The sequence below is a fragment of the Adiantum capillus-veneris genome, chromosome 21, assembly GCF_014529385.1.
Source record: "Adiantum capillus-veneris isolate H3 chromosome 21, ASM1452938v2, whole genome shotgun sequence".
Taxonomy (NCBI): domain Eukaryota; kingdom Viridiplantae; phylum Streptophyta; class Polypodiopsida; order Polypodiales; family Pteridaceae; genus Adiantum; species Adiantum capillus-veneris.
Window position 1 is genome coordinate 46,780,518 of NC_140951.1, and position 27,658 is coordinate 46,808,175.

At 44.5% G+C, this 27,658-nt stretch overlaps 1 protein-coding gene across 2 annotated transcripts in view; it reads left to right on the plus strand.

The window, feature by feature from the left end:
- Window positions 1-236: 236 nt before the first annotated feature.
- Window positions 237-27,658, plus strand: part of TTL (coiled coil protein) — a 66,006-nt gene continuing 38,584 nt past the window's right edge. Inside the window, exons 1-3 of one of the 2 annotated variants that reach the window (XM_086493423.1) lie at window positions 237-559; window positions 783-909; window positions 989-1,301. In XM_086493423.1, coding sequence (XP_086349549.1) covers window positions 309-559; window positions 783-909; window positions 989-1,301 — 691 coding nt within the window. In that variant the 5' untranslated portion in view covers window positions 237-308. The remainder of the gene's footprint in view (window positions 560-782; window positions 910-988; window positions 1,302-27,658) is intronic. The other variant, XM_086493424.1, reaches the window with a different exon arrangement.

The window sequence follows — 27,658 nt, forward strand, 5'->3', positions numbered from 1 at the left end:
CGCTTGCGTGGTTATGTGAGCAATTTGAAGGTGATAAACGCTCGGGATTTGTTTTCAAATTCGACCCTCCTCCTTTTATGGGGAAACAGAAATCCTCCTTAGGAGGAGAAGATGGGTTTCTAAAGAATCTAGTAAAGAAAAGAATAAAAATAAGGGTTTATTTTTATTTTCACCTTTGGAGATTCAACGTAAGCTCCACTAGGCTAATTTTCTTAAATTTAAGCGGGACTCGGCTCTTACAACCAATGCAACCATAAGAGGTTTGTGTGTGCTAATCAGAGCCGTGAACGCAGCGCGTCTGTAGAGCGATGCCCAACAAGCAGTTTGAACATTGCAAGGTCTGCAGGCTCAGCCACAACCGGGGGAAGGCCCACAAGTACTCCTCCAGTCACAAGCAGCGCTTGGACTCTCACCTCTCCAAATCCCTTCTTAAAATCCGCGATCTCTCCTTCTTCCTCTCCAGTCCCACCGTCTTACGCCCTTCCGATCGCCCCCTCAACTCCTTTTGGTGCTCTTTCTGCGGCACCACCATCACTGAACTTGACAGCACCTTCGCCTGGTAAGTCCACTGCAACTCCATTTACCTTGCACATTGGCTCTTGTGTACGTCTTTTACATGCATACTAACAGGTCAAGTCCACTGAATGATAGTTGACAAAGGGGACTTTACTGTAGCACGAATTTCTTTTCATCACTAATCTGTTTTTCAAGCGTTTTGTATCATTGACAAGTAATACACATTTGCGTTCTTGTTTTTTATTTTCCCCTGCCAAAAAATAAAGCTCAAATACCCTGAGGCATCTTGCAAGTGCCTCACATTTGGATGCTGTCGAAAAATTTTGGCATGAAAATGGAGCTGAAGCTGAGAAGAGACATTTGTATGGGATTACATCTGAAGAACTTGCTAAGGTATTTCAATTGCACTTGTTGAGAAGCTTGATCAATTGTTGGTTAAACTTGGACTCACAAAGCCTCTTCTCTCGTCCAGTGGGAAGATGCTTGCAAAGCACTCTCAGCAGCAAGCACTTCAATGGAGCTTTCGCATGGAGCTGTGAATAATATCCCCTCTGCATGTAGCTCTAGTGTAGCAACCTGTTTTGATACACTTTCTGTTGCATGTTGTATGAATTCGCATACTAGTGATCCTTTACCTCTGTATAAGGATGGGAACAGCTGTTATAACACAATTGATAAAAGAAATGCGGTCAAGTATGGTCCTAACATAAGCGATACTGTTTTTGCTCCGAAATTCAATGGGGCAACTTCAATGATGTGCAGTAGCAACCTGGAGCAGCATTCAGGTATCACCTTCTGGCATATTTCTATGGACAGTTCTTCAGTTCTGGTGAATGCAGAGTTCAAAAAAATAAAATAAAAAAATTCAGACTTTTAATTCATTTGGGTTTTGATTCTTATAAAGCAACATCAGCTGGTAGATAATGTTATAACTAGCTTATAGTCTTGTACTTAATTCCATAGCTTATATAGCTACATGTGTATCTCTTGACTTCGGTTGCTGATTTTTATATGTCAACATCAGGGGTAAATTACATTTCAACTAGCTTCATAGTCTCTTGCATCTTTTTTCTTTTATGGTGACAAAAGTAGACTCTAGTCATTCATGTTTTCAGAAAGAATGGATAGTTCTGTTCTTCATTTTGTTAACTAGGGTTGCGTAGGTATGTGTTTCATGTTTGAGCTAAGTATTTGATGTCCAATACCTCTTTGTTTGGGGAAATAATTTTGTCAGGAGATTGCTTGTTAGACTCGAGACAACTTGGGAGACTGTTTTATGAACCCCCCTCAGATCATCACTCAAATGGTGTAAGGTGCAACGGAATGAATGTTTGCGCTTTGCTCAAGATGAGTGCTCCGAATTGTGCTCAAGGTTCCTTTTGTTCTTATGGAAGGTAGAGCCTTCCGATCTTAATGAGAGAATGCTATGATCGCAAACAAGGTGAATGGACACTGTGCGTGCAAGTGTATGAGACTGAGAGATAGAGAGAGAAGAGAGATACGACACCAGAGACGTTGTAAAACCCTCCTCCGAAGGCCCCACTCTCGTCGGCGAGAGTGGTCTACTTATGATTGCACAATCTGGTACAATGGGAATGCATGTGACTGATACAAGTCTAGGCTATGTCGGCGATGACGACGGTGACGATGAAGTCGACCTAAGGGCTGAAATCTGCAATCTTTCTATTGCTGTTCAAAAACGCTATGGGCTGAAATCTATGACTAGTCCAAAAACACTGATTTAAGGGCTGTTTTTTGTAGGTCTTTGACGCTGAAAATCTGTAGGTTTAGGCTGAAAACTGAGGTCTTATTGGGGCTGAATCTGCTACTGTTTCATGGCTGAAAAACGGTGATGCAATGCCTCCAAAAACGCTGTTCAAAACGCAGATAGGTTGAGTTCTATTGATGCCAAAAACGCCAAGAGCTTGGGATTGCTGGCGATGATACTGCTGTGGATAACGCTAGGGATAGGCTGATGTAGAAAACGCTAGGGTTGGTGCTTGGAGAAAACGCCCAGGCTTGGGATCTTGCTTGGAGAGGGAAACCGCCAAGGTTCTGCTGAGAAGTTGCCTACTTAGCTTGGCTCCTGTTGGCTCTTCTGCCATTTAGTGCTAACTTTGGTTTGCTTATATATTTTCTTAGTAAAATTGCCCTACCTACTTTTGTTGGAAAGTCACTTAAATTAATAAGTGAAAAATATCAAAAATAGGAAAAATAGGCTAAATGCATTGGAAAAATCTCCTAACTGATTCTAATGGATTCTGATGGGAATATTGATGATCATGCTGTGTGCAACCAGAGGATATGCATTTACACTAAGTGTCTGGGCATGCACGGTCTACGAATAGACTCACAAAAGTGCCATATCACTTCTAATCTAGACTGACTGAACCCTGATCATGATGTAGCTTGTCCACGGACACATAGTCGAACTTCATGTCCATAAACAACTGCGGCAACTCCTTCATAGGAGTTAGTGCAATCCTTGTCGTAGATGGAAAAGGGGGAGGGTCGGGGAAAACCTCCTGGTGGGGAAAATTCTTCTTTCGCCTCTTTCATGCTCATCACCTCCAAGCGAAGTATCCATTCCGCTTCGAGTGATGACCATTCTAAAGTCGTGGGTTCTTAAGTTCACGAGGAACTTGGGTTCTTGGGGGTCTTGGTTCTTGGGTTCTTGAGGTTTTCTTTCGCTTGCAAACCGTGTTTGAGAAGGATCTTCTCTTCCCCCGAGTTCTACTCCTTTGTGCTGGCGCACCCCTTGGCGGCCTTGCGCTCACACCAAGGTTGCTTTTTCCCACCTCACGTCGATTGGCCGGCCGCTAAGTGCACGGTCCGCTCTTAATGAGTGAAAAGAGGCACAAGGGGAGGCTGTACAAGGCCTTCTTTCTTGGGATTCTTGTCACTCTTCAAAAGCACGATTAGGAATCGACACGCCCAATCGAACTCGGATTCGTGCGACCTCAACAAGCAAAAAACACTGCCAAAGCTTTGATACCAATGTAAGGTGCAGCAGAATGAATTTTTGCGCTTTGCTCAAGATGAGTGCTCCGAATTGTGCTCAAGGTTCCTTTTGTTCTTATGGAAGGTAGAGCCTTCCGATCTTAATGAGAGAATGCTATGATCACAAACAAGGTGAATGGACATTGTGCGTGCAAGTGTATGAGACTGAGAGATAGAGAGAGAAGAGAGATACGACACCAGAGACGTTGTAAAACCCTCCTCCGAAGGCCCCACTCTCGTCGGCGAGAGTGGTCTACTTATGATTGCACAATCTGGTACAATGGGAATGCATGTGACTGATACAAGTCTAGGCTATGTCGGCAATGACGACGGTGATGACGAAGTCGACCTAAGGGCTGAAATCTGCAATCTTTTTACTATTGTCCAAAAACGCTATGGGCTGAAATCTGCGACTAGTCCAAAAACTCTGATTTGGGGGCTGTTTTCTATGGGTCTTTGACGTTGAAAATCTGCAGGTTTAGGGCTGAATCTGCTACTGTTTCATGGCTGAAAAACGGTGATGCAATGCCTCCAAAAACGCTGTTCAACACGCAGATAGGCTGAGTTCTGTTGATGCTAAAACCGCCAAGAGCTTGGGATTGCTGGCGATGGTACTGCTGTGGAAAACGCTAGGGATAGGCTGATGTAGAAAACGTTAGGGCTGGTGCTTGGAGAAAACGCCAAGGCTTGGGATCTTGCTTGGAGGGGGAAACGCCAAGGTTCTGCTGAGAAGTTGCTTGTTGAGCTTGGCTCCTGTTGCCTCTTCTGCCATTTAGTGCTAACTTTGGTTTGCTTATATATTTTCTTAGCAAAATTGCCCTACCTACTTTTGTTGGAAAGTCACTTAAATTAATAAGTGAAAAATATCAAAAATAGGGAAAATAGGCTAAATGCACTGGAAAAATCCCCTAACTGATTCTAATGGATTCTGATGGGAATACTGATGATCATGCTGTGTGCAACCAGAGGATATGCATCTTCACTTAGTGTCCAGGCATGCACGGTCTACGAATAGACTCACAAAGTGCCAGATCACTTCTAATCTAGACTGATTGGACCGACTGAACCCTGATCATGCTGTAGCTTGTCCACGGACACATAGGGTTGGATGTGTCACGTGACAAATGGTTCTTCATATTCACTCCATATTTGTTACATACCAGACAAAGAAAAAAGGGAGAAGAGAGAATAAGATGATTGACATAGCAGAGGACCTGAAGATGGGCTGGTGTCTCCCCCCCCCCTCAAAGTGTATCTCTATTTATGGAGAGAATTCTTTTACAAGCACATGAATGGAAGGTGGGACACTATTCCCGTGCTCTGTTTGAGATCTCAGACTCGATGGTACTTCCTTCCCTTCTTAGGAAACTCGAGAGACGATGCTCTCAACTCAATGATCTTTCGGTTGGGTCTCAGAGCTTTCCCGCTCTGCAAAACCGACTCGATCTCAAAACCAGAAATTCTTGAGCAAAGGACGAGGCCTTATCTTGCTTAGATCTTGAAGGTACAAAATCACAAACATGATAGCAAACTATGAGAAACTCATAACAAACATCACCTGATATTTCTGACGCGGAAAACAACCTTCGGATATGGTCTCCTATGTGAACTTGACAATCAGTTGTGGCTAAAATTTGCGAAGATGTTTCCTCAACAAGGGCCCTTCACAAACTGATTCCAAGTGGAGAGGGCTAGGTTGCTTTTATAGGTTCTGGAGGTTGGAGAGAATAGAGGAAGATATGGTCTCCTATATGAACTTGACAATCAGTTGTGGCTAAAATTTGCGAAGATGTTTCCACAACAAGGGCCCTTCACAAACTGATTCCAAGTGGAGAGGGCTAGGTTGCTTTTATAGGTTCTGGAGGTTGGAGAGAATAGAGGAAGGTAGAGTTGCTTTTCCCACAAGAATAGGGTTGATGTGGGAGCGTCTAGCTTTTTAGGAATAGAGATCGATGGTACTTCCTTCCCTTCTTAGGAAACTCGAGAGACGATGCTCTCAACTCAATGATCTTTTGGTTGGGTCTCAGAGCTTTCCCGCTCTGCAATACCGACTCGATCTCAAAACCAGAAATTCTGGAGCAAAGGACGAGGCCTTATCTTGCTTAGATCTTGAAGGTACAAAATCACAAACATGATAGCAAACTATGAGAAACTCATAACAAACATCACCTGCTATTTCTGACGCGGAAAACAACCTTCGGATATAGTCTCCTATGTGAATTTGACAATTAGTTGTGGCTAAAATTTGCGAAGATGTTTCCACAACAAGGGCCCTTCACAAACTGATTCCAAGTGGAGAGGGCTAGGTTGCTTTTATAGGTTCTGGAGGTTGGAGAGAATAGAGGAAGGTAGAGTTGCTTTTCCCACAAGAATAGGGTTGATGTGGGAGCGTCTAGCTTTTCAGGAATAGAGATCGATTGGTTTTTGAGAGAGAGAGAGAGAGAGAGAGAGAGAGAGAGAGAGAGAGAGAGAGAGAGAGAGAGAGAGAGAGAGAGAGGGGGCAGAGAAGAGAAGAGAGGAGAGGAGAGGAGAGGAGAAGAGAAGAGAGTTTTAACGTCGTAGGAAACTATCCCAAGAGACCTTAAAGATCTAGCCGACGAGGAGAGTTGAACTCAAGACCTCTTATTCAAGAGGGAAATGGCATATCCAATCTATCACAGTTGGGTGATAGAAAGGTTATGCCATTTTCTTCTTTTTATTAGCGCTCGTGCACGGGCGCGCGCACACACACACACACACCCGAGAAGAAGAGTGTTTCAACGTCGTAGGAAACTATCCCAAGAGACCTTAAAGTCTAGCCGAGGAGGAGAGTTGAACTCAAGACCTGTTATTCAAGAGGGAAATGGCATAACCAATCTATCACACTTGGGTGATAGAAAGGTTATACCATTTTCTTCTTTTTATTAGCACACACATACACCCAGACACACCCGAGAAGAGAGTTTTAACGTCGTAGGAGAGAGAGAGAGAGAGAGAGAGAGAGAGAGAGAGAGAGAGAGAGAGAGAGAGAGAGAGAGAGAGAGAGAGAGAGAGAGAGCTCACAAAGGAGATTCGTCGTGTATAGGAGGCTAGGTCTGAGTTCACTCATCATGCTTCAGTATCTCATTGGATAGCTAAAGCTGATCGAATGAATAAAGACTTCTTCGCTGCGCATAAAGAGCGCCCTCCTGGCACCACCCTTCGAACTTTGTGCGATGCTCAGGGGACACTACATATGCATCCTGATGTTATTCTTGATATGTCTGCAGATTATTTTGAGACATTGTTCACTGCTGATGTATGCACTACTGAGGTTTTACTTGCCCGTGAGCAGATCTGGCATCACACTCGACATCGTTGTACAGACACTATGGCAGAGATCTTATTGGCACCCTTCACACTTGCAGAGCTCCATGTTGCTATCGAGAGTCTTGATCCATCCTCCTGTCCAGGAGAGGATGGCCTCACTAGAGCTTTCTTTTTGACATATTGGGATGTATTGCATATACCACTGCTTCGCGGTTGTCAGGACATCTTTGTATTAGGATATATGCATCCGGATCTTTGTTCAGGTCTCATATCTCTTATTCCGAAGGGGGGTGACACCACTCAGCTTCGACAGTGGAGACCTATTACCCTACTCCCTTCGGTCTATAAGATATTAGCGTTACTGATCAGCCATTGCTTGCGACCGTTCTTACCAGATATTATTCATACTTCTCAGACAGGCTTTGTCATGGATCGATGCATCCTGGATAATATCTTCACTTATTATGAGGCAGTAAAGTGGGCCAGATCATCTTCTAAACCTCTCGCTTTTTTCATCCTCGACTTCGAGAAAGCATACGATCGTGTTGAGTGGGACTTTCTCGAAGGATCATTAGCCAGGATGGGTTTCCCTTCGAGATGGATCTCAGGCATTTCCACTCTCTTCAGGACTGCCAGCAGTGCTATTACTATTGGTGGCTGTGTCAGTCGTAGTTTTGAGAGCTCTCGATCTGTCCGTCAGGGATGTCCTTTAGCAGCATATCTGTATCTGTTTGTAGGAGAGACTATGTCCGACTTTCTTCGTGCTCAGAGTCATGCATTTTGTGGCTTGACCATGCTAGTACCTATAGCTCTGGACCTTATTGATCAGGAGTTTGCTGATGACACTATGCTGATGTTGCGCTATTTGCTAGCTGCTCTTGATGCCATGCGGGAGGCCCTTGAGGTTTTTTGCATTGCCAGTGGTGCACGCATTAACTGGCATAAATCCTATGGGTTACTGGTTGGCAGTGATGACATACCTACTTGGGGGGTAGCTGATGGTTTCACATGGCTACAGCCGGGTCAGACATGCAGATATCTGGGCTTTCAGGTTGGATTTGATGTTTCCTCACAGCAGCAGTTTGCACCCGTACTACAGTCTATTCGCAGGAAGCTATGTCATTGGTCTTCACGTCATCTGTCGTTGGCTGGCCGTGCATTGGTCGCCAACCAGGTCATTCTGGCTACAGTATGGTATACGGCCTCTTGTTGGATGCTACATTTTGGTGTGATAGCTCAGCTCCGCCGACTAGTGCGGAACTTTTTATGGAGTGGCACAGATGGGACTATTGATACTCGTGCTCGAGTTAGCTGGTCCACGATTATTCGTCCTAGGTCAGAGGGAGGCCTTGGCATTATTGATCCAGAATTACAGAGCCGTGCCCTTCTTACCAAGCTTATTGTTCGGGGTCTTTTTCCCGGCCAAGAACCTTGGAAGATGCTTCTTCAGGCCGCTCTTTGCACAGTGACTCCACGCCTCGGCACTAGAGATGGTCATACTTGGCATACATGGTATCGTTTTCTCTTTACGGATGCCCCATTGTCCACCACCACCCTCTCACCCTTCATCCGATCGCTCCTTCAGATTTGGGTTTCCATGCGCGGGCTATCATACGCTCACCTCCCTCATGTCGTGAGGAGATTGAGCGCCAGCCTCTCATTTGGAATGATGCAGTTCTTGATTATTCGGTTAATCCACCTCGTAAGCTTGGAGAGAGGACTCACATTGATTGGGCTGCTTGGGACACTGGCCCTGTTGCCTCTATGCGGTTGTTTCATGAGACACGAATGCTGGATGCAGATTTTGTGGCAGAGCATTATGACATTGGTCGTGGGGTGACAGACAGACTGCTTGAGATTGATTCCGCCGTTCCTTCACAGTGGGATGCAGTCATGCGAGGCACGGTTCAGATGCCTCCCCATTGTGGCTGGGAAGGCCTCTTTGCTCAGAGCACTCTCTTATTAGTTCGTTTAGACACCATGCTGTTCACAGTTGATACTGACTACTCTCAGGGGATTCATGCTAGATTGACATATGATGCCACCTCTCCGCATCTTGTCTCCCCCGGCGCTCGATGGGAGGCCATACGAGTAGTTGGCTCCCGCGGGAAGCGTCGTTGTGTTGACCCCGTTTCGCTTCCTCTGATGCTGCACTTTGGAGGCTTTGGGTGTGGGAGGGTCGTGCCCTATCTCAGCTTTATTGGGACCCAGGAGAGTGGCATTGGCCTCACTCTGACCCCACCGGTGCACCTGTATCATTCTTTGAGTACACTGTCAGGATTGGAAGGTTAGCATTGATGAAACAGCAACCAGAGCAGCCCACTCGTATGCGTTTCTGGTTACATTCAGGTCTCTCCCATGCCTATCTACAGCAGTTTTGGTCAGCCATCTGGGATTTACATGCGGCTCGTCGTATTTCTTTTTTCATGTGGATGATTGCACATGCAGGACTTCCAGTTGGGACTTGGCTAGCTACTATGGGTCATGATCCGTTATGTACTCGCTGTCCTTTGCGACTACTTGAGTCACCTGCACATTGTCTTTGGTCATGCTCAACTTCTCATGTAGTGTGGCTTGCAGTTTGCTTTTTACTTAGCAGAGCGGGTGTTTAGCATGGATTTCTCACTTGGGGATCTGTCTCATGGTTGATGCCTATGCCCGGCCCGCATCTTTTCTATGAGGGCTCAGACACAGATCCAGCCTTTATGCTTACCTCGACTGGTTATCGGCGAGGGACTTTGGCTATGCTACCACAGATTGCTTGGCAGGGGGATCCTTAGACATGTGATGAAGTCTTTTCAGTCATCACTAGCATTACACTATGGAATGTTTGGAGAGCTCGTTGTCTTCACATTCTAAGTGTGGCTCCACAGCTCCTTCAGGATACCCTCACTGCCATTTGGTTGGACATCATTCACACCCTGATTTGGCAGTGGGATTCTTCCTCAGGTACATCTCGAGCAGTCGAGGCTCGTCGATTTGCCTTCCTTCGGCGTTGGGCCCGATCCCCACTCTTCTTCACACTTACAGGTGGCCAGATTACATGGCATTATGCCCCTCCTTGGTGGTTTCTCCTCCACTCATCACACTGACCACCATGAGATTGTTCTAGTCGAGTTGTCACTATAGTGGCTCTCATCCTTACATTCAGCTTGTACACCCCACGTGATAGGCTATTTTGGCATCCGCTGGGGATTATATTGTACTCAGTAATATACAGCCGTGACTTTTCCCAAAAAAAAAAAAGAAGAGAGAGAGAGAGAGAGAGAGAGAGAGAGAGAGAGAGAGAGAGAGAGAGAGAGAGAGGTTTCTCCTCCACTCATCACATCGACCACCATGAGATTGTTCTAGTTGAGTTGTCACTATAGTGGCTCTCATCCTTACATTCAGCTTGTACACCCCACGTGATAGGCTATTTTGGCATCCGCTAGGGATTATATTGTACTCAATAATATACAGCCCTGACTTTTCCCAAAAGAGAGAGAGAGAGAGAGAGAGAGAGAGAGAGAGAGAGAGAGAGAGAGAGAGAGAGAGAGAGAGAGAGAGAGAGAGAGAGAGAGAGAGAGAGAGAGAGAGAGAGAGGAGTTTGCTGATGACACTATGCTGATGTTGCGCTATTTGCTAGCAGCTCTTGATGCCATGAGGGGAGCCCTGGAGGTTTTTTGCATTGCCAGTGGTGCACGCATTAATTGGCATAAATCCTATGGGTTATTGGTTGGCAGTGATGACATACCTACTTGGGGGGTAACTGATGGTTTCACATGGCTACAGCCAGGTCAGACATGCAGATATTTGGGCTTTCAAGTTGGATTTGACGTTTCCTCACAGCAACAGTTTGCACCCGTACTGCAGTCTATTCGCAGGAAGCTTTGTCATTGGTCTTCACGTCATCTGTCGTTGGCTGGCCGTGCATTGGTCGCCAACCAGGTCATTCTGGCTACAGTATGGTATACGGCCTCCTATTGGATGCTACATTCTGGAGTGATAGCTCAGCTCCGCAGACTCGTGCAGAACTTTTTATGGAGTGGCACAGATGGGACTACTGATACTCGTGCTCGGTTCGCTGGTCCATGATTATTCGTCCTAGATCAGAGGGTGGCCTTGGCATTATTGATCCAGAATTACAGAGCCGCGCCCTTCTTACCAAGCTTATTGTTCGGGGTCTTTTTCCCGGCCAAGAACCTTGGAAGATGCTTCTTCAGGCTACTCTTTCCATAGCGACTCCGCGCCACGGCACTAGAGATGGCCATACTTGGCAAACAGGGTATCGTTTTCTCTTTACGGATGCCCCCTTGTGTACCAGCACTCTCTCACCCTTCATCCGATCGCTCCTTCAGATTTGGGTATCCATGCGACGAGCTATCAAACGCTCACCTCCCTCATGCCGTGAGGAGATTGAGCGCCAGCCTCTCATTTGGAATGATGCAGTTCTTGATTCTTCGGTTAATCCACCCCGTCAGCTTGGAGAGAGGACTCACATTGATTGGGCTGCTTGGGACACTGGCCCTGCTGCCTCTATGCGGCTATTTCAGGAGACATGTATGCTGGATGCAGATTTTGTGGCAGAACATTATGACATTGGTTGCGGGGTAACTGACAGATTGCTTGAGATTGGCTCTGCCATTCCTTCACTCTGGGATTGCTTAGAAATATCCGTTCTTGGTGGTTCAATAAATATTCCAAATCATAGTGCACCGTCATTTCGCTAGCATGACGCACTAGGAATATTTATTCTCGAATGTACTCCGTTCTCGTAGATCTACAATTCTTACTTACTAGTTCTATGCACATGTTAAATAAACCTAATTTCAATAAATTGGAATTACTTTAAAAAAAAGAATATAGTCATTTAGCAACATTCCATTTGGCTTTTAAACAGTTTTCCTCAACTGTAGTGCTTGTACATAATCACCCAAAATGTTTGGGTAAGGGACTAATTCTTTCTCTGTCATTCATTGAGCATTTGGAGTAGAATAATTTTTACACTTAAACTAAATATTTCATCTTTCTAGACGTAAGTTGTTGCCCTTGGTGATGAATAATCTGCTTTGGTTGGAGTATTTCTTCTGTCTCCTCAATCTCAAGACTGGGGTGACTCGGAGGTTGTCCAATATATGGTCTTAGTAAATTAACAGAGAAGGCATTTAAAATTTTCCAATTAGGCAGAAGCTCTAATTGAAATGTGATATCATCAACTTGGTCAATTATCTTGAACAACCTATAAGAATGAGTGGAAACTTTAACCACTTTACCTTTATGAGTCGCTTGCCTCTTCAATCTTGCCTTCTCAAACTTGAGTTAGAACAATTGACCTAATTGCAAGTCAAGATTTCTCCTGCGTTTGTTTGCAGCTTTCTTTTGTTTCTCGTGAGATTGTAAACTTGCTCTCTACTTGCCCGTAGGCAGTGCCCAAATCTCATACAAACTCGTCTATTGCAAAAATCTTATCCTTAGGTAAAAGGATCGGTGGAAGCAATGGTTTACCATAAAGTACCTCAAGAGGAGCTTTCCCCATAGTGGAGTGTATAGTATATTTATATGCGTACTGTCACAAGACGGGCACCACGTGCCAACGGAAAAGAACAGACTGAACAACTTTAAGCACTTCAAATAACAACTGAACTAAAAGAGAGACGGACGACACGCGACACGGAGTGGCGGAATTCTACCCCAGAGAGTATTGGCCCCAAACCTAAGCACCCCTTTCGGTATTTCTTTATATTGCATCACCTCAGTACAAGCCGGTACTCCAAACTCTGCACCTTCTCCAGGAAGCATGCCAGAGAATGAGCCCATGGCTTCATATTTAAAGGCCCTAGGCCCAAAAGTAGTTTACATGAGAAGCCTTCAAACTCAAAAGCATTTGGTCCAAAAGGATGCCCAAAAGTTGCCAGCGTAATTTACGAAAATCCGTACAACTGCCACGTCAGCATCGCAAATCGCGAAAAACCGTACAAATTGCCATGTCAGCATGTCAACGCAATTTTCGAGCGTCCATACTGCTGCCACGTCATCAGCTGCGCAAGTCGTTGTGTTTGTGTGTGTCCTACTTTTTTTTAATCCCTTTATGTCACTTGGGGGCCCATCGGATGGGGTCCCATAAGTTGGTAGGACTTCTTTTTCTGCTATTTCTTGTTGTTCTTAGGGTTTAGGTCCTTTGGCTGGGACCTACAAGTCGACTTAGTGGCTTGACACGTCAGCAGTTTGTGACAAGTAGTCAACACGGGGTAAGTACTTTTCCCAATCAGGTTGTCTATTTGACGTATAAGATTTTAGCAAATCTAGAAGTGTAGAATTGGCAATATCACTCTGTCCATTTGTTTGAGGATGACAAACATATGAAAAACTAAGCTTTGTACAAAGCATGCCGAAAATTTTCAATCATGCAAGGATCTCCATCGCTCACAATGGATTGTGGCATCCATGTTGCTTAAAATCTGAGCCAAGAAAATTCTAGCCATATGATTTGCTTTAATAGTCTTCTTGACAGAAATGAAACGAGCTTGCTTACTAAATCTGTCCACATTAGTCTGAAATGCATCATTTTTAGTCTGAGTCTTAGGTAGACCCATAATACAATCCATGGCAATACTCTCCCATATTGATCAGACATGGGCAAAGGTGGAAGTAGCCCAAGTGCCTTGTCGATTGTATTCACTTTTTGACAAACCAAGCATTCTTTTATATCTTGTGCTTTTAGGTTTGGCCAAAAGAAGTAGCCTTCTAAAGTGAGAGTCATGGGTAAAATACCTTGATGACCCGCACAAGGAGAAGCATGTATCTCGTCCATGATCTTGCGTCTTAATGGTGCAACCACACAAATTGCTTGGTGGTGATAAAGATAACTATCCTTAATGGAGTAAGGATAAACAATTTCACCATTTTGTTTCTTACTCCAGATAGGGGAAAACTCAAGGTCTCTTGTATATACTCAAGAAGAGATTCCAATTCTTGGTGGTAATTGCGTTCACCTTGGGCCGTCGACAAAGAGTGTTGTTCATACATCTAGATGTATAAAGCATCTGGATTTGCTTGCCCATCTCATGTGGTTCTCATATAATTTCCGTTGGGACATGAAATATCTTAAACTCTAGTGATTTGTTTTTATCACGAAGTCTGCTCCGAGAAGGTAATGCTTCCAAATAGCTAAAGCGTGTATAATAGCCATAAGTTCCTTCTCATAGATAGATGTATGCAATTTTACATCCGTAAGTTGTCTACTTTCATATGCTACTGCATGAGCCTCTTGGTTAAGCACTATCTCGATGCAATCGCTTCTGTGTACCTCAAATGGTTTTCTCAAATCTGGTACTATCAAATAGGACAATGGCTTGAAAGGTATGTAAGCTTTTCAAAGGTGGCTTTTGCCCAGTATCCTATCACAAACAGATGACGTGGCACGACCATCCTACAGACAAACAATACTGACGTTGATGTGGCGAAGATTGCACGAACCCTGAAATTCGCGTTGAATGATGACGTGTCAGACTGTACGGATTTATGCAAATTGCATTGATGCTTTTTGGGCTAGATTTTGAAACCAGTTGCTTTTGAGACTTTTTGCTTTTAAGTTGGAAGCTTTTGGGGCTCTGCTTTTGGGCATCCCTTGTAAGAATAAAAAGGATCCAAGGGGCCTCACTATTCAGAGCATCTGGATGCAGAGTCTGAGAGTAGAGGACTCCTCGGGTGTTGTACTTTGCTCAAGCATTAATATAAAAAGAAATACCGAAAGGGGCGACAGATTTTGGGGTCAATACCTCCGGCAATGTTGACTCAAATTTTAAAGTTGTGAAGTATTTTAAATGATTCTCTTGTGTGTCGTGTCAGATTCTCGACTTGGGGTGCCCAAGCCTGTGACAGTGGTATCAAAGCATTAGCCGTGTGCTTTTCTCAAAGCATACTGGTCCTTGCAAAGAGCATATAAGGAACTTGGACACTTGGAAATTTGTTATTGAAGAATCTTCGTGGCCCGACCTCGGAAATTTGTTATTGAAGAATCTTCGTGTCTCGACCCCGGAAATTTTAGACACTCCCACCCTTACTTTATCACGCATCGGGCGCGCTCCCGTCTTCATTGCTTTGTCTTACAGGGCATAAGCCATAAAGAATCCCAGATTACAAATGGGTTCTTGTGGAAAATTTGACAGAGATAACATCTGTCAGAGGAGATATTACAGGGCGAGGAGATACTTGCTACAGAACAGATTTTGGAAAGGAAACTGAAAGGGATACTGATATTGTGTTGTCTAGGTGCAGATAACTAGTAGGAGCGAGGAACATGCATATGAAAGCATTTGGAAACATGGAACTAGACCTCGACTCTTTTGCAACGAGGTGAACCATTTGCTTAAAATTTGACCTGTTTTGCAGGTGAAATCGAGAATAAGATGATGACGAATTGGAAGCGACGACAGCTCAAGATTGAACCCGATCACGATTCGTGATAAGAATCATGAACTTTGAATGAATGATGATGATGAACAATTCTAGTACATCAAGATTCCCATATGAATGAGATGATTGGATACTCTGGTGAGCGCATTAAGAGTTCCTGTGGGATGAGATGGCTACATAGGATCTAGGTGCAGCAAGACTTCTGGACGGATGAGATGACTAGATGACTGAAACACTTTGTTCAATTTGAACTAAGCGTGTGAATGAAGAGCTTTGAAATAAGGATTTCCGAAGATGAATTTGATTTATACATGAAATTAATGTTTTTTGAAAGAACTTGCTATTTGTGTGCAGATAACAGTATCGAGAATGAGATGATTTTGGAGCAATGATAGCTCTCGAATGAACTTGATAACGAGTCATGAATTTTGAATCATGAATGATTCAATGGAACTGTCGTGAGCGCATCAAGAGTTCGTGCGGGATGAGATGGCCACACAACTAGAATTGAATGATTAAACCACTCTGTTTAGTAAGAACTCAGTGTGCGATGGATTGGGATTCCCGGAAATGGTTGCTCACACAAGACAGGAATGATGTTCCTAGATCAGAATGAACGCCATGGACATGATCGCAATATGAGATTAGCTAATCCGACATCAGTGAGGTCTGGTGCAGATCTAGATGCGATTGCTAAATACGTTGCCAGGAATCATGGTCCTAGATTCTATGTGATATGATTTGAATGTGATGTTACTGTCATCTTTGTACAAGTGCTGGATTTGTGTCGTCTAGTGCGTCGATACTTAAGAGTCAGTGTCTACTGAACTGGTTTATGGATTATGTCTGATTTTGCAGCGTAATCGAGGGCGATTACGATTCTTTCAAGAGGGGGGTATGTCACATACAGATGACGTGGCATGACCACCCTACGGATAGACAGTACGGACACTGACGTAGCAGAGACTGTACGGAATCTTGAAATTCGCGCTGACTGATGAAGTACAAATTTCCGCAAATTTTGCTGATGCTTTTTGGGCCAGATTTTGAAGCTAGTTGCTTTTGGGACTTTTTGCTTTTAAGTTTGGAAGCTTTTGGGGCTCTGCTTTTGGGCATCCCTTGGAAGAATCCTTCAGAGCATCTGGACGCAGAGTCCGAGAACAGAGGACCCCTCGGGTGTTGTACTTTGCTCAAGCATTAATATAAAAGAAATACCGAAAGGGCACCAGATTTTGGGGTCAATACCTTTGGGCACGGAACTACGCTGGCCATGTTGACTCAAATTTTAAAGTTGTGAAGTATTTTTTCAAGTGATCTCCATGGATAGGTTATGGGTGAGGTTTTTGACTTATAAATCAATTAGGGCTTAGGTAGGGCAAAACCTCTATAACAGACTTGGACACCCCAAGTTGGGAATCTGGCACGACACACGAGAGAATCAATTAAAAATACCTCACAAATTCTATCACAATAGAGTCGACACTGCTCGGCGTAGTTTTGTGCCACAAGGTATTGGTCCCAAAGTCTGGTGCCCCTTTCGGTATTTATTTTTATATTAAAACTTAAGCAAAGTACAAATTCCGCGGGCTCTCTCTGCTTAGTGCTCGTCAACAATCTGAGTGGAAGAGAGGCCCTTGGTACATATTTATAGGCCCAAGGCCTTCTCAAAAGCAGTACATGAAAAGCTTCAAACTCAAAATCATATGGTCCAAAAGCTGGTGCTCCCAAAAGCGTGCAACGCAAATCCGTACGATGTGCCACGTTAGCAGTCAGTGCGTTTTGTGGCGTCCGTACAGCTAGCCACGTCAACCAGCTACGCAATTTGACTTGTTTTATTACTCTCGTGTTCCCTGGGCCCTATCGAATAAGGAACCCATAAGTTGGAACAACTTGTAAAATAATTTTTTTCAGCTGCCAGGTGATAGGGGTGTCCTGGTGGTCTTGCCACGTCATCACTTTGTGATATACCCCCCTCTTGAAAGAATTGTAATCGCCCTCGATTACACCTGCACAAACAAACATAAGCCCTAAACCAGTTCAGTAGACATTGACTCTAAGTACCAATGCACTACACGACACAAATCGAGCACTTGCACAAAGACGATAGTCACTGAACATCAAATCGCATCCAAATCACATAAAATCCACCGTAGGACCATGATCTCTCGGCAACTTGTTTAGCAATCGCATCTAGATCCACACTGGACCTCATTGATGCCGGATTAACTATTTCTTACTTACTGCGATTGCGGTCATGTCCATAGAATCTCAAGACCGAAATGCTGCAGTCATTTCGTCTTTCAAATGTGCACTCAAACACACTTAGAGGAGAGAGCACACATAAATCAGATTCATTTTCGAGAATTCCCATTTCAAAGTACTTCATTCATAAAGTCATATAGCAGAATACTGTAAGCATATCAGTATCTTTGAAATCCAAAGGAAAATCAGTGACTTTATTCCATCTGGGCAATTCGTGATAAAGGAGCGGAGTAACTCTCCTCTTGTGTAATCGCGTCTGCACCAGCAACCTTGCTGATCTGCGGGATCTCTCGGAATAGTCAAAGCTAGACCAAAAGCCTCAAGGTAAAGTTCCAATATCTGAGGAGTATCTGCTAGGTCCTTCTCCTCCATCCACTTCGCATCCAATGCCGGATCTGGGATAGTTCTTGAATTTTACTAAGAACTGCCGTATCACTTTCGGACTTGGACACTCCCAAGTCGAGAATCTACCGCGACACCACAAATAATCACTTCAAAACAGTTCACAATTCACAATTGATTCGACACTGGCCCGGCAGAGTTCGTGCCTAGAGATATTGGCCCCAAAGACTCCCTTTCGGTATTTCTTTTTGTATTAATCTGCAACTCAAAGTACAAGCGAGTAACCGGGACTCACTCTCAGACTTTGCGTCCAGATGCTCTGAGAAGTGAGAGCCCAAAATACCAATTTAAAGAGTTTACAAGGGATGCCAAAAGTAGAGCCCCAAAAGCTGTCCCAAAAGGTTCAAGTTAAAAGCCCTCATAAAAAATAAAGCAAGGCTCTCTCTCTCAAGGCTTGTAAATTAAAGCAATTTAATTTTAAAGCTCTCTCTCTCTCTCTCTCTCTCTCTCTCTCTCTCTCTCCCCTTGCCTGGCCATTTACGTAGCCAAAAGAAAAAAAATTACCGCAACGCTGCCTTGCTGTTTGCACTTGCGCGTTTTCAGCCGGATGGTGCGTCGCAAATGGCGGGAGTCCGTACACAGCAGCCACGTCAATGTTTCAGCTTGCAGCGGGTGTATGTGTGTGTGTGTGTGTGTGTGTGTGTGTGTACTAGGCAGCCACGTCATTGAGTTGTGACATACCCCCCTCTTGAAAGCATTGTAATCGCCCTTGATTACGCCTGCAAAACAGACAAAAGCCATAAACTGTCTTAGTAGACACTGACTGTTAGTACTGACGCACTAGGAACACACATCTAGCACATGTACCAATTGACAGTCACATCACACGACATCAGAGGACATCACTAGACATCACATGACAAATCACATTCAACATTCATTCGGATCTTAGACCATGATTTATCGGCAATGCAATTAGCAATCGCATCTAGATCCACTCAGGACCTCATAGATGCTCGATTGACTAATCCCTATTGCAACCATGTCTATCGAGATCATTTAGACCAAAATGCTACAGTCATTTCGTCTATCAGTTCCTGAACTTAAACAAGTCAAGAACAAATCAATTTCATATTATCTGGAATTCCATTTCATAAAGTAATACAGTAGAAAACTGTCAGCTCTCAGTATCCCTGAAGCTCAAAGAGACATCAATGACTAGTATTCAAAAATCGAGGCATCTGTTTACAAAGGAGCGGAGTAACTTCCCTCTTGTGCAAACCCACTGCTCAGATCTTCGGCCAAGCTGAATTCGGGGTTCCATTTGGAGTAGACTATGTTGCTAAATTGGCTTTATCTGACATAAAAATAATTTTAAATGAATTATTGGATTTATAAGTGAGAGGGTTTTCTCGCTTGGAACACCAGAAAAATAATTCTAAATGAATTATTGGAATTTTTAAGTGAGAGGGTTTTTCTCACTAGAGACGTCCGAGTACAGAGTATTCCTAGTGCATCATTCAAAGTAATGATGGGAGCACTGAGAACGGGAATATCTATAAGGGCACCAGGAACGGGTACTTCTGATGCGTCACATCGGATGGGTGACAAGGAGCATCGGGAAGAAGTATCCGACCATCCAAGAACGGACATCTCTGATGCGTCATAGGATGGGTGACATAGAGCATCGCAAAGGAGATTGTACCGTAACTTCGGTAGGAAAGGACTAGGTGATGGGTATTCTTGATGCATCACAAGGTGGGTGACAGGTGCATCGGAAAGGGAATATCCATAGTCGAGAGGAAATTCCGAACTGTGTTAGAATTGTGCACAAGGAAAAGCAAGCACTTGAATAAAGATGGATTCAGAGGAAACTTTGAGGAAAAACGGATGCTTTCTGAGAAAACGGAATTGCTTTTTGGGAAAGGAGATGCTTTCCCGCGAGGAAGTCTATGTCTGCATTGCAAGTGTGCATGTGATTGCATCCAGGGACGCTGGGAAGTGATGTGAAAGCATTGTTTTTAACTTATAAGGTTTTATTGAGTTTTTGGGCAGATCCATACTATTTTTAAAATATGCCGGCCGCCCACTTAATAAGTGGGCAGCCATCTCATAAATAAGGCAACAAATCAGCCAGCGTTCTCTCTCTTTTTCTGGCAGAACAGCACAAAAAAAAAAGGAGAAAAAAAAAACCACGAGCAGCTGTTCGTGCCGTGGCCAGGAGCTATAAAAGCATCACATACCCTCACTCAAAGGAGGAGATCAGTTCTTGCAAGAAGAAGATGCTGCTGCAGATTTCATCCGCAAAGAAGACGTTACTGGTGATGCCCATGGCTGCCCCAACTGTACTTGAGGTCGCCAGGACCCAGTGCACAAGTTCCCTCGTGAAAAAGTGCCTATCGTGTTTCCATCGCGACAAGCTGCTGTTTTTCTCTGTTTTCAGCCAATAAACGTTGTAGACGGGGCTGATTTACGAGAAGGAACCCGAGAACACACCTCTTTTGTGTGTAGGATTGGAAGAGAGGATTTTCTATGTAGAGATCTCTTCCGAGGAATTGCTTTTCGAGAACCGAGTTGTGTTTCGAGCTCGAGACTTTGAAGGTAACGATTTTCATGTTATGAACTCTGAGTATTTGTTTGCAGGTGTACTTCCTCTTAGTGAGGGAGTAGGTGTAGAGGAAGGCATGAGCCTCTGTAGGAGAAAGCGCTTTGAGGACCTAGAGCCAGATCAGCCCAAGGGTTTCGTACCCAAGTTTGGGAAGTAGATCCACGGATCGGGAGAGAGGTAGTCTCTCGAGTTGTGATCCGGAAGTTGAGATTCTCAAGTAAGGACTCCGTGTCCAGGAAAGCAGAGTTGTTCTGCAAGAAGAGGACTCTTAAAAAAGAGTCGGAAAAAGAGTTGCAGGGATGCCATGCCCTGAGTCTGGAAGGTGAAATCCAGAGGCGAGAACCTTGATTCTTGAGAATTTGGAATAAGGAACGGAAGTTCCTAGGAATAGGAAGCTGAGGCTTCTGGGAACCATCAAGTCTTATTCTAGAACGAACGTGGTAATACGTTCCGTTCAAGTGCTTGTATAGACTTCTCCTCAGTAATAAAGGTACTATTGCGGGGGGAGACCAGCCCATCTTCTCGTCCCCAGTACTGTGTTGATCATCTCACTCTCTATCTCTCTCTCTCTATCTATTTCTCTCTATATATCCTCTGCCTTTAGTATTAAGTGATAAATTCTATTTATCTGAGTATATTTTATATTGTTATGCGCTTTTGTTTTGTGACAGACTATGCTAAACCAAAAGCTTCAAGGTAAAGTTTCACAATTTGAGGAGTATCTGCTAGGTCCTCCTCCTCCATCCACTTCATATCCAATGCAGGATAGTTCTTGAATTTAACCAAGAACCGCCTTCTCACTTTACTCTTATTCTTTGTGTCCTTATGTGTCAAAATCTGTTCTGGAACAAGGATCTCCTCGTTTTCTTCCACTTCGGGTTGCTCATCAGGCTCCCCATCTATGGGCACATCACCTTTAAAAGGTTTCAAGAGACTCACATGAAATGCATTGTGAATCCTCCAAGTGTCAGGCAGTTACAGTCAGAAGGAGACATCATTGATCTTTTCGGAGATCTCCGTAGTATCGCATACTAAGCTTTGGAAAAAGCTTCTCCTTTCCTGTCACGTGACACATCCAACCCTATGTGTCCGTGGACAAGCTACAACATAACAGGGTTCAGTCAGTCCAGTCAATCTAGATTAGAAGTGATCTGGCACTTTTTGTGAGTCTATTCGTAGACCGTGCATGCCTAGTCACTTAGTGTAGATGCATATCCTATGGTTGCACACAACATGATCATCAGTATACCCATCAGAATCCTTCAGATTCCATCAGGGACAAAAGTAGGTAGGGCAATTTGGGTAAGAAAATATATAAGCAAACCAAAGTTAGCACTAAATGGCAGAAGAGGCAGCAGGAGCTCCACGCTCAATAGGCACCTTCTCAGCAAGAACCATCAAGAACCCCTAGCCTTGGCGATTTTCCCTCTCACAGCCATTGGCGTTTTTTCATCCAGCATTGCCCTGGCGTTTTGTTGCAGTATCGCCAACATTGCTTTGGCGTTTTCAGCTTTCATTCGCAGCAAGGTATCCAGCGTTTTCAGCCCTAATGACAGCAGATACAGCAGCGTTTTCAGCATCAGATAAGCAGCGTTTTTCAGCCCTAAACCACTGCAGACTTCAGCGTTTTGACAAGCAATTTCAGCCTCCCAAAAACGCAGCCAAATCTGCGTTTTTCAGCACTCTTAAACAGCCCCAGATTTGCAGCAGATAGCGTTTTTGGACAACTGTGAAAAGCTTGCAGATTTCAGCCCTTAGGTCAGTGTCGCCATTCCCATCGTCGTCACCGACATAGCCTCGAGTTGCATCAGTCCATGCATCATCATTGTACCCATTTGTGCAATCATAAGTAGACCACTCTCGTCGGCGAGAGTGGGGCCTTCGGAGGAGGGTTTTACGTCTCTGGTGTCGTATCTCTCTTCTCTCTATCTCTCAGTCTCATACACTTGCACGCACAGTGTCCATTCACTTGTTTGTGATCATAGCACTCTCTCATTAAGAACGGAAGGCTCTCCCTCCTATAAGAACAAAAGGAACCTTGAGCACAGTTCGGAGCACTCATCTTGAGCAAAGCGCAAACATTCATTCCGTTGCACCTTACATTTCCCTTCTTCTTTCTCAGGCGTCATACAAACAATCTGTGCTTTATGCCTGTCAAACTTGACCTTCTGGCATACCAAGCAACTGCGCACAAACTCGTCCATATCCTTCTTGAGTCTTGGCCAAAAGAAGTATCTCTCTACCCCTTTCAAGGTGGTAGCAATGCCGCGGTGACCTGTAAAAGGTGGACAGTGGCATTCGGTCATAACCTTTTCCCTCAACGACTGTGTAACGCACAACATGGTTTTCCTCATCAAGTAGCCATCCCGAATGGAATATCCCGCTATTGTTTCCCCATCTCGTATCCGTGTGAAAATGTCTGCAAAATTTGTATCCGTGGCATATTGATCGACCATATCCTCGAAGCTCCTATGATGTATCGCAGAAATAGCCAGAACCAACGACTTCCGAGACAAAGGATCTGCCACCAAATTCTTCTGTCCTTGCACATGGACAATCTGAAAGTGAAACTGTGACAATATTTTCGCCCACCGCATCCGCTATAGCTGCTTCTGTGACAAGAAGTAGCGTAAACTCTGATGGTCTGTAAAGACAGTAAAATCCGCTCCGAGTAGGTAGTGCCGCCACTGAGTAGGAGCATGGATAACCGCCAAAAGCTCTTTCTCATAAATCTGTGCTGTCAATTCCGGCCTTGAGAACAATCGACTCTCGTAGGCAATGACATGGCCTTCTTGCATTAAGACCGCACCCAGACTACGACCACAAGCATCACAATATGCTTCAAATGACTTCTGCAAGTCGGGCAAAGTCAAAACTGGTCCCGTAGTCAATTTCTCTTTCAATGTCTGAAAAGCAGTCACCTCTGTGGGTCCCTACGAGAAAGGGACTCCTTTTTGTGTCAAGATGTGCAAAGGGGAAGCAACCTCTGCAAACTTTCTAATGAACCGCCTGTAGTACGAACACAATCCCAAGAAGCTTTTAACTTCAGGGACATTCTTCAAATCGGGCCAATCACGGATAGTCTCTATCTTGACCGGATCCATCTGCACTCCTGCTGACACAATGTGTCCCAAAAAGTGTATCTTTGTCAGGAAAAATTCATTTTTCTTCGCATCAATTACTAACTTGTGATCTTGTAATGCCTGAAAGACGTGACGCAGATGTTCTCTATGTTCTGCCTCATCCTTGGAGAAAACAATAATGTCGTCAAAGAAAGTGTCAACAAATAGTCTGTACTCTCGAAAAATCGTGTCGATCATCCGGTTAAATGTCGCAGGAGCATTGGTTAGGCCAAAAGGCATCACCAAAAACTCAAATAATCCAAAAGTCGTCCGAAAGGCTGTCTTGTAGACATCTCCCGGCGCGATTCGGATCTGATGATATCCACTTTTCAAGTTGATCCTGCTAAAGCACGAGGATCCTTGAGGTCGGTCAAGTATATCATCGATTCTAGGAATCGGAAATCTGTTCTTGATGGTGATTTTGTTGAGAGCTCTATAAGCGTTGCACATTCTCCAAAGATCCGTCTTTCTTCAAAACCAACAACACAGGAGAGCAGTCCGGTGAAGTACTAGGCTGGACAAGACCCTTTTCCAAGAGGTCTGTCACTTGGTTCATAATCTCTTCGTTCTGGGCTCGGCTCAACGGTAAGGTGGCCAGTTCGGTGGTGTGCTTCCATGTATTAGATGAATGGTATGATCTTCATGATGAGCGGGCGGTAACTCGCCTGGCATGCCCTCTGAGAAGCAATCGGCATGAGAGTGGAGAAAATCTTGGCGTTCTTTATCAAGTTTATACATATTTGTCCTATCCTCATCATTCAACTCTTTCAAAAAGATGGAGTAAACAAACAGACTGGATTTCATTAATTTTGAAATGGCCGAAGCCGATACAATAGGGACAGACTCGCCCTTAAGTTTTACATCGAGTACAATGGTTCTGTCCTTTTCTGTGGTCAAAGTCGCTTTCCTCGCCCGATAGTCGACCACGGTGTTGTTCTTGTGGTACCAGGGAATTCCCAAGAGAACATCACAAGCTTCCAAAGGCATTATGTAGAAGTCCTCATGCCCCAAATACCCCTGACAATGCAACCGAAGTTTTCCAATGACAAGTGTAATGGATACTTCCCTGCCGTGTGCTGCTAGAACTGCCTCTGCAAGTGGTCCCATCCGATCGGGAGTGATCTCGAGCCGCGCCGCCAATTCCGGTGAAATGAAGTTGGCCTTGGCTCCTCCATCAAAGAAAATCAGGGCTTCTTGGTCTTTTACTTTGCCCCAAGCTCGGCAAAGTTCTGTACTCTCGTTCATCGTGCTGGGATCAGTACACACGCAATCTGGAATCAGTCTTGTTTTCATCTTGCCTTTTCTTCCATGTTCCTCAGCTGCTCTTGAACTCTCAGGCCTTTCGTCGTCCTTGTCGTTCTGTTCTTTCTGTGCCTTTTTAGGGCACTTCGTGGAGATGTGCCCAGTTTCCCCGCATCCAAAGCACTTCCCCTCCTTGATGTAGCGAGCCCTCTCTTGAGGAGTGAGTTTGGGTCGTGCATCCTTTTCTTTCTTTTCTGGGTTGCTCTTCCTCTTTCTGCTTTCATTTGTCGAAGTCTGTTCGGCCCTTTGCTCATGATTTCATATGTGGGGTAGGTCAAACTGCCTGAGTGAATGGCAAAACCCCGTTTTGCATGGTTCATCAACTCCTGAATGGAAGCTGACTTTTGTTCTAAGCAATGATCTCGGATCTTGTAGGAAGACCCAAGGTAAACCGCTCAATCTGTTCTTTGAACGAGATCTTCTTAAATGAAGAGGCGGGTAGAAAAGAGCTCCAGAATCTCTTGCAATAAGCGTCCACTGTATCCTTCTTGGTCATCCGAAGATGGTTCCAAGCAGTTCGTATGCCGCGTTCATACTCTCGAGTCAGCCAAGAAGAAATAAAAAGCCTTTTGGATTTCAGCCATTTAACTGGCAGTGTCTTGTTTAATAGAAACGTGGACCACCAAGTTCGAGCATTCCCCTTGAAGTAAGAGGAAGCTCTCCAAATCTTCGAGTGCTCTGAGTAACGCCCTCTGGAGAAAGCTATGTCAAACTGCTGTATGAAAGACAAAGCCTTCGAAGCATCTCTATAACCAGAAAACGTGTCAAATTTAATTGACTGTCCACCTTTCTTAAACTCTCAGACTTTCTTGCTTTTGTCTTCCAAAAAGTCATACTGGTTGGCTTTATAAAAATTCTTCTTTGCGTAAAAGCTGCTCTCATCAGAGTTCGAACTATTTGAAGACGAGTCCCCTGTAGAACTGTCAACCACGGGGCGAGATTTAGGCTTCTTTGCCTTTTTCTTGCCCTTTCCGAAGCTTTGCTTTTTGCTTCGCCTCTCGCCTTTTCTGTCTTCTTCGCTCGAGTCAGAGGAGCTAGAAGAACTCGAAGAAGAAGAAGAAGAAGAAGAAGAAGAAGAAGAAATGGGTGCTCCTCAAATCGAACACGCTTCTTTTGCTTTGTTGCTGATTAAAATGTAGGCTGACGACCCAAATAACCCGAGAAAATCAGTGCCTTTCTTTTGCTTTTTGTCGTGCTTCTTAGCTTTGTTTTGCGCATCAAAAAGCTGAGCATTTCGTGCATCAACCACCTCTTCTAATTCTTGCTCTGTGTACATCCTAGGAGTAGGAGGTTTCTTTAGAGCCGGTTTGAGGGGTGGTTCTGTGGTCTGCCGCCACTGTGTGTGCACCTCATCGAAAGAAGTCTGGCTCATATATTTTGCAAATTTCGGGTCCTTCGCAAAATTAAGCTTCATCATTGTTGCATCACCGCATCGCCGATCAATCGTCGACGCTCCATCTCTTTGAGCTCCGCCCGAGTAGGCCGAGTGTCACGTGACACATCCAACCCTATGTGTCCGTGGACAAGCTACTTCGATAACAAGGGTTCCGTCAGTCCAGTCAGTCTAGATTAGAAGTGATCTGGCACTTTTGTGAGTCTATTCGTAGACCGTGCATGTCCAGTCACTTAGTGTAGATGCATATCCTCTGGTTGCACACAGCATGATCATAAGCATTCCCATCAGAATCCATCAGAATCCTTCAGGGGGATTTTCCAGTGCATTTAGCCTATTTTACCTATTTTTGACATTTTTCACTAATTAATTTAAGTGACTTTTGTTGGAAAGTAGGTAGGGCAAATTGGGTAAGATAATATATAAGCAAACCAAGCTTAGCACTAAATGGCAGATGAGCAAGGAGAACAACAGGCTTCGGCGACAGGTTCCCTCTCTCTCAACAAGACTCCTCAAGCACTTGGGTGATTTCCATCAAGAAGGAGGCTCATCGCTTTTCATCAAGTAAGCGAGTCCAACGTTTTTTCTCATCAAATCACCTAGGCTCTCTCCCCCTCTTTGCCTTGCGTTTTCAGCATTAGCTTCACCGCCGGCAACCTGCAAACGTCAGCGTTTTCAGCCCTTGCCATCGCCAATAGATGCCCCATGCCTAGCGTTTTTGGTCCTAGCAAGAACAGCCTCAGATTTCAGCCTTTGGACCATTGCAGCCGGTGAATTTCAGCCCTCTTTTCATAGCCATTCCGACCCCGACATAGCAACAGATTTTCAGCCTTAAAGGACAACAAAATTAGTGTTTTTCATAGCGTTTTCAAGCATAGCAGAATTCAGCCAGCAGCGTTTTTGGACAGCAGATAAAAGATTGCAGATTTCAGCCCTTAGGTCGGTCTCGCCATCCCCGTCGTCATCACCGACATAGCCTCGAATTGCATCATTCACATGCATCACTTTGTACTAGTTTGTGCAATCAATCGTAGACCACTCTCGCCAACGAGAGTGGGGCCTTCGAAGGAGGGTTTTACGTCTCTGGTGTCGTATCTCTCTTCTCTCTCCATCTCTAAGTCTCGTACACTTGCACGCTCAGTGTCCACTCACTTTGTTCGTGATCATAGCACTCTCCGTTAAGAACGGAAGGCTCTCCCTGCCATAAGAACTAAAAGGAACCTTGAGCAAAATATGGAATGCTCCTCTTGAGAAAGAACAACATTCATTCCGTTGCATCTTACACCGAGGCGGGCCATACTCCTCGTGTGAATCTTCGTTGTGATCTCTTCTCGCATCTCCGGATGCAGAGGAAGTCGATTGATCTTTGTTTGAAGCCATAAGTGCCGCGTAAAAAGGATCAGAGTTCTCGTAGAAGAGAAATCGGCCGTG